This window comes from Littorina saxatilis, linkage group LG5, assembly GCF_037325665.1.
Source record: "Littorina saxatilis isolate snail1 linkage group LG5, US_GU_Lsax_2.0, whole genome shotgun sequence".
Classification (NCBI taxonomy): domain Eukaryota; kingdom Metazoa; phylum Mollusca; class Gastropoda; order Littorinimorpha; family Littorinidae; genus Littorina; species Littorina saxatilis.
The window spans coordinates 48,614,042-48,622,168 of record NC_090249.1 but is presented as its reverse complement, the minus strand read 5'-3'; the positions used below and the strand labels follow the sequence as shown (position 1 = coordinate 48,622,168).

The window sequence follows — 8,127 nt, the reverse complement described above, 5'->3', positions numbered from 1 at the left end:
TATACATATTTTGAAGTGACCTTGACCCTGAACTATGGAAGATAACTGTTTCAAACTTAAAAATTATGTGGGGCACATGTTATGCTTTCATCATGAGACACATTTGGTCACATATGATCAAGGTCAAGGTCACTTTGACCCTTATGAAATGTGACCAAAATAAGGTAGTGAACCACTAAAAGTGACCATATCTCATGGTAGAAAGAGCCAATAAGCACCATTGTACTTCCTATGTCTTGAATTAACAGCTTTGTGTTGCATGACCTTGGATGACCTTGACCTTGGGTCAAGGTCACATGTATTTTGGTAGGAAAAATGTGTAAAGCATGTGAGTCGTATGGGCTTTGCCCTTCTTGTTAAAAAAATTTTTTTTTTACAATTTTCAGATTTTTAATGACCAAAGTCATAAATTACTTTTTAAGCCACCAAGCTGAAATGCAATACCGAAGTCCGGGCTTCGTCGAAGATTACTTGACCAAAATTTCAACCAATTTGGTTGAAAAATGAGAGCGTGACAGTGCCGCCTCAACTTTCACGAAAAGCCGGATATGACGTCATAAAAGACATTTATCGAAAAAATGAAAAATATTTCTGGGGATTTCATACCCAGAAACTCTCATGTCAAATTTCATAAAGATCGGTCCAGTAGTTTAGTCTGAATCGCTCTACACACACACACACAGACACACAGACACACAGACATATACACCACGACCCTCGTCTCGATTCCCCCCTCTACGTTAAAGGCATACTAACGCACTCCCGTGTTTATAAAGTGTAGTTTGCCCACAATCGATGTCAAACGCACCATAAGACCATATAATGACGATACGTCACCATGCGCGGACCATAATACATGCATTACAGCTTGTTCTAGCCTCTGAAAAAGTGAGGATGTCAACAAAGCCGCGGTGTTCTCTCCCTTGCATCAACGTTACATGTGTTGCCAAATCTATAAATAGGACGATCCAGATCAAAATGAAAATTCAAATATCTCAACATTTAAGGGGTCCTAGACCACAATATTTTGCAGAGAACTTAATTTAGTCTGTCTCCAGCTGTTGGTAAAGCAATTAGCGTGTATAGTCATCGAGTACATATGGCTTTAAAACATTTAGTCAAAACTTGACTAAATGTAACAAGTCGCGTAAGGCGAAAATACAATATTTAGTCAAGTAGCTGTCGAACTCACAGAATGAAACTGAACGCAATGCCATTTTACTCGTAGCATCGTCAGGCCACCGCTCATGGCAAAGGCAGTGAAATTGACAAGAAGAGCGGGGTAGTAGTTGCGCTAAGAAGGATAGCACGCTTTTCTGTACCTCTCTTTGTTTTAACTTTCTGAGCGTGTTTTTAATCCAAACATATCATATCTATATGTTTTTGGAATGAGGAACCGACAAGGAATAAGATGAAAGTATTTTTAAATTGATTTGGACAATTTAATTTTGATAATAATTTTTATATATTTAATTTTCAGAGCTTGTTTTTAATCCGAATATAACATATTTATATATTTTTGGAATCAGCAAATGATGGAGAATAAGATAAACGTAAATTTGGATCGTTTTATAAATTTTTATTTTTTTTTTACAATTTTCCGATTTTTAATGACCAAAGTCATTAATTAATTTTTAAGCCACCAAGCTGAAATGCAATACCGAACCCCGGGCTTCGTCGAAGATTACTTGACCAAAATTTGAACCAATTTGGTTGAAAAATGAGGGCGTGACAGTGCCGCCTCAACTTTCACGAAAAGCCGGATATGACGTCATCAAAGACATTTATCAAAAAAATGAAAAAAACGTTCGGGGATTTCATACCCAGGAACTCTCATGTCAAATTTCATAAAGATCGGTCCAGTAGTTTAGTCTGAATCGCTCTACACACACACACACACACAGACACACAGACACACAGACATATACACCACGACCCTCGTCTCGATTCCCCCCTCTACGTTAAAACATTTAGTCAAAACTTGACTAAATGTAAAAAGAGAGAGAGAGAGAAAAACAAGTCGCGTGAGGCGAAAATACAATATTTAGTCAAGTAGCTGTCGAACTCACAGAATGAAAGTGAACGCAACGCAACGCAGCAAGACCGTATACTCGTAGCATCGTCACTCCACCGCCCGTGGCAAAGGCAGTGCCCGTGGAATTGACAAGAAGAGCGGGATATTCGTTGCGCTGAGAAGGATAGCACGCTTTTCTGTACCTCTCTTCGTTTTAACTTTCTGAGCGTGTTTTTAATCCAAACATATCATATCTATATATTTTTGGAATCAGGAACCGACAAGGAATAAGATGAAAGTGTTTTTAAATTGATTTCGAAAAAAACATTTGATAATAATTTTTATATATTTAATTTTCAGAGCTTGTTTTTAATCCGAATATAACATATTTATATGTTTTTGGAATCAGCAAATGATGGAGAATAAGATAAACGTTTTATTAATTTTTATTTTTTTTTACAATTTTCAGATTTTTAATGACCAAAGTCATTAATTAATTTTTAAGCCACTAAGCTGAAATGCAATACCAAACCCCGGGCTTCGTCGAAGATTACTTGACCAAAATTTCAACCAATTTGGTTGAAAAATGAGGGCGTGACAGTGCCGCCTCAACTTTCACGAAAAGCCGGATATGACGTCATCAAAGACATTTATCAAAAAAATCAATCAATCAATCAATGAGGCTTATATTGCGCATATTCCGTGGGTACAGTTCTAGGCGCTCTGCAGTGATGCCGTGTGAGATGAAATTTTATACGGCCAGTAGATTGCAGCCATGTCGGCGCATATTTACCTTTCACGGCCTTATTCCAAGTCACACGGGTATGGTAGACAATTATTAACTGTGCCTAAGCAATTTTGCCAAGAAAGACCCTTTTGTCAATCGTGGGATCTTTAACGTGCACACCCAATGTAGTATACACGGGGGGTGGTTCGGACACCGAAGAGAGTCTGCACACAAAGTTGACTCTGTGAAATAAATTTCCGCCGAACCTGGGATCGAACTCGCGCTGACAGCGGCCAACTGAATACAAATCCAGCGCGCTACCAACTGAGCTATATCCCCGCCCTAAATGAAAAAAACGTTCGGGGATTTCATACCCAGGAACTCTCATGTCAAATTTCATAAAGATCGGTCCAGTAGTTTAGTCTGAATCGCTCTACACACATACACACACACACACACACGCACACACGCACATACACCACGACCCTCGTTTCGATTCCCCCTCGATGTTAAAATATTTAGTCAAAACTTGACTAAATATAAAAAGAGAGAGAGAGAGAAAAGAGAGAGAGAGAGAGAAAAGAGAGAGAGAAAAGAGAGAGAGAGAGAGAGAGAGATCTAAATCTGTGTCAAATAGACTTTCCGTGTTCTGTGTCTCATGGCTGAGCCACAGCCAACAGTAATCAAAGTATTTACAGCTACTGCAAATACAGACTTCCAACAAACACGAAAACCTCTTCTGTCAGTGCTGCCAGACAACAACGCCCACCTGACAAACATATATAACCAAATGCACAAAACACTCGAATCACCCTTTTGAGACAAAGCCAGTCAAACAGGAGTGAGTTCGGTCCTAGCAAATGGCCCTGAGGCCAAAAAAAAATAGGTCTGTTTACGGTAACATAGGCCAAAAAAATAGGGTCGGTAGGTCGGGATTTTATTTTTTTTTTCTCCCAAAAAACATTTTTACGTTATTTTGCCAAAAAAAAAACAAGATTTTTTTTTTCCCCCAAATGCCAAAAAAAGTCTAGGGTCGCGCGAAAAAACTAGGGTCGGTCGGGTTACCGTAAACAGACCTTTTTTTTTTTTGGCCTAATAAAAAAATGTGCCATGTGAACTCCAAAAGGTTCGCAATGGCATACCATGAGACAACAGCAGTCAGACCCTATCACAACAAGAAGAGCAAACGCTCGATCGAGTCACTTTCGCAGTTCTGAATATTATATGAGGCATCAGATGGACAGGAAGAAATTGCTATTCACAACACAATGCATACCTGAAGAATGAGATTGCATGGATCGAGCAACAAAATATTTACCTTGGCATTAAAAATACTCTCATTAAAGGCACAGTAAGCCTCCCGTAAACCATCACAGAGCTCCCCGAGCGTCTAAATACAGTACAAGCATACTTCCATTTGAACGCTCACCGGACGGGAACATCCTGGCTGCTTTCTGTCGAGCGTGAGACATTTTCAAAGAATTTATTTTCGTAGACTTGTTCGTTAACAACAACGGCGCCTCGTTTTTGCGCTAGACCTAACTTTTAAAATCTAAATAATAAATTGACAGCTTGTTACACAAACATTCTTTAATCATAAAAGAATTCGTTTTTCATCAAGACAAGATCAGAACAATTCGAAGTTGTGAAAGTTTAAAAAAAAAGAAAAGCCCGGAAGCAGGGTCACGCAAGGGTCGTAGCAGACGGTTTATCAGTGCAAATCGCCGTTCCTCTCAACAGTCAAAAGCCATCGCTAGAGTTCTTGTGAACCACAGCCGTTGTTTCGTGCATAAAAAACGTGCTATTGTAGATAAGCTCACATCGAGTCGCATTCATGACTAACTGACGACTGCATTGTGAAAAAGGAAAACTGGATCACACGGGTTCACGATGGCTCAGGGGTAAGATAAACCACGCAAAAATAAATTCTTTGAAAATTGTTCGCTCTTTACGGAGGGCACCTAGGATGTTCTCAATTGGTGAGTGTTTAAATGAAAGGGTGTTTGTACTGTGTGTAAAAGCCTGACCGTATCTGTGATGGTTTACGGGAGGCTTACTCTGCCTTTAATCTCACATAAACAAACCCCATCAATAACTTAATTCACATAAACTAGCATCATTAATTTTTTTTCGAAGCAATCATATTAACAGTAGACACACTAACATTTGTTACTCTTAGAGCTGTGTCACTTTTATAGTTTACGAGAAAAGCCCAACGTTAAGTTGTGTGTTGACGAACAGGAAAGGCTAGTTATCTCCCCTGTGTTTCCGATAACGTTTGTAAAAAGCTACAGATGTAAATAATTTGATGTAAAGAATAATCCTATAAAGTTTGAATCAAATCCGATGAATAGTTTCAGAGATATGATATTTCAATTTTTTTCCTTCAAGACATACCTGTGACCTTGAAAAAGGTCAAAGGTCACCAAAGCAGACGTCAAAGTGTAGAGGTCACTGGGAGTCACGTTCACATAAAATTTGAGCCCGGTCACTTTTATAGTTTCCGAGAAAAGCCCAACGTTAAGTTGTGTGTTGCCGAACAGAAAAGGCTAGTTATCTCCCTTGTTTTTCTGATAACGTTCGTAAAAGGCTACAGATGTAAATACTTTGTTGTAAAGAATAATCCTACAAAGTTTCAATCACATCCGATGAACTTTGTCAAAGATATAAAATGTCTAATTTTTCCTTTGACGCTGACCTGTGACCTTGAAAAAGGTCAAAGGTCAACGAAACCATCGTTAAAGTGTAGAGGTCATTGGAGGTCACGACTAAACAAAATATGAGCCCGATCGCTTTGATAGTTTCCGAGAAAAGTCCAACGTTAAGGTGGTGTCTACGGACGGCCGGCCGGACGGCCGGCCGGACAGACTAACACTGACCGATTACATAGAGTCACTTTTTCTCAAGTGACTCAAAAAACTCTCTGCAATTTAGGTGTCCCTTGACGGGCGCAAATTACTAGCTGATAAGACCCCGGCCTCCCAAGCGAAACGTCGTGGATTCGAATCTCGACCGCGCCTGTTGGGTTAAGGGTGGGGATTTTTCTGATCTCTCAGGTCAACTGGTGGGTTAAGGTTAACTTCTGTGAAGACCTGCTAGTACCTTATCTACCTTCGTGTGTTCACGCAAGCAAAAGACGAAATGCGCACGGAAAAGATCCTGTAATCCATGACAGAGTTCACGCTGTCACACATTTTACATACATCTTCAACTTTTTGGGGAGATAAAAACACTTGCATCTTTCTCACAGGTACTGCCGGACTACAACGCGCACCTGATGTCGTGGCTGCCCATACAGCTGCCCAGCCACATCAAGATCGTGTTGACCACTCTGCCGGACACACACGGCCTGCTGGACAGGCTGAGGAATGACCTGCTCAAGGACTGCCGCAGCAACTTCGTGGAGCTCCAGCCCCTCAGTCTGCCGGACTCTATGAACCTTCTCGATCACTTCTTGGCTAAGGATAACAGGTTGGTGGAGTGGGTTTGATATAGCTGGGATGTTGTTAAAGTGTTTGGTTGTGTGTGTTCTGCGCGAACTTAGAATCCGGTTTCATTCTAGAATGGACCGGGTCCAGGTTGGAATTCTAACCCTGCGCAAGTACAGGGGTGCCATTCTAGAATGAAACCCTTGAATAAAGGGGGCCGTAATGTTTGTAGGTAAGACAGAGTTGTCTTCCCTTGAATTATCTCCACCTGCACCTTCCCTTTGATAAAATGGGGCTGATTTGTCTACCCCTGAAAAAATCCTTTGGCGATCTTGCGATGTCATGTCATGTCAAGAAAGTTGACACTCCTGAGTACGCAATAAACAAAGGCAGACCATAGCAAGGGAGACTACCAGGGCGGTATTGTTTCCAGGGCAGTTGTTTTTGTGATGAGAGCCGGTTGCGGCCGCTTGCAATGTCAGCGCTGTCTCCCTCTCGGAAATGTCCGGTTTTTTGACAATTTTTTTGACAGACAGACAGACAGACGGTCAGACCGACTAACCGACAGACAGACCAACAGAAGGACAGAGTGAGTTATAGAGCTGTTGTCACAGGTTTAAAAAAAAGTTGACATTATATCTTCACAATTCAGAAGACCAACTTCATGTATATGAATAAGATTAAAAGTTACAAGCGAGATCGGCAAAACACTGTCAGTCCGGAAATTTCCGTTCGTAGCGATCAGTGCTGAGTGTCTCTCAAAATCGTAATCACTTTCAGAACATCACAATCCCAATTCACGATGTCTTTGAGTAAAGTGTAAAAAACCCGAAAAAAACACCCAACCAAACACACAAAAAACAAAAACAAACAGAAAATCCACATTTGTGGCTTTGGTTGTGTGATAGTCTAACTGAAATGACCATTCCAACTTGAACCCAAATTCCAACCTTGCGCACGGCCGATTCTAGAATGGACCAGCAACAAGGGTTTCATTCTAGAATGGCACCCCTGTACTTGCGCAGGGTTAGAATTCCAACCTGGACCCGGTCCATTCTAGAATGAAACCGGATTCTAAGTTCGCGCAGAACATGTGCATGGGGGAAAGTGGTTGGGAAGTGTGTGAGAAGCGGAACACTCGGACGGGGTTGATGGCACCAGTGGGAGGGCGTTTATGTGTGTGTGTGTGTGTTAGGTGTGTGTGTGTGTGTTAGGTGTGTGTGTGTATATGTGTTAGGTGTGTGTGTGTGTATGCGTGTGTCTGTGTTAGGTGTGTGTGTGTGTTAGGTGTGTGTGTGTGTGTGTTAGGTGTGTGTGTATGTGTGTGTTTGTGTGTGTGTTATGTGTGTGTTAGTGTGTTAGGTGCGTGTGTGTTATGTGTGTGTGTGTGTATGATTGTGTGTGTGTTAGGTGTGTGTGTGTGTTAGGTGTGTGTGTGTGTGTGTGTGTTATTGTGTTAGGTGTGTGTGTGTGTTAGTGTGTTAGGGATATGTGTGTGTATGTGTTAGGTGTGTGTGTGTGTTAGGTGTGTGTGTGTGTGTGTTAGTGTGTCAGGTGTGTGTGTTTGTGTGTGTTATTGTGTTAGGTGTGTGTGTGTGTTAGTGTGTTAGGGATATGTGTGTGTGTGTGTGTTAGTGTGTTAGGTGTGTGTGTGTGTCATAGTGTGTTAGGTGTGTGTGTGTGTGTGTTTGTGTGCGTGTGTGTGTGTGCGTGCGTGCGTGTGTGTGTGGATGTGTGTGCGTGCTTGTGCGCGTGCGTGGGTGCGTGTATGTGTCTGTCTGTCTGTGTCTCTGTACGTGCGTGGGATTGTATGCTTGCTCACGAACATTGATGACTGTGTATGTGCTTATGCCTGTTCGTTTATTTTCTACGTGTGCGTTTAGCAACCGAACCAGCTTCCATAATTCTCTCTGTTTCTTTTTTAATTTCGAATCCTTCTATTCCACCCTTCTCATGAT

At 41.3% G+C, this 8,127-nt stretch overlaps 1 protein-coding gene across 1 annotated transcript in view; it reads left to right on the top strand.

Moving 5' to 3' along the window:
- LOC138967344 (NACHT and WD repeat domain-containing protein 2-like) overlaps nucleotides 1-8,127 on the top strand; it is a gene marked incomplete in the record, with an annotated part of 65,724 nt that overhangs the window by 40,490 nt on the left and 17,107 nt on the right. The window contains 1 exon segment of the mRNA XM_070339868.1: nucleotides 5,992-6,212. Within this exon segment, the coding sequence (XP_070195969.1) occupies nucleotides 5,992-6,212 (221 nt within the window).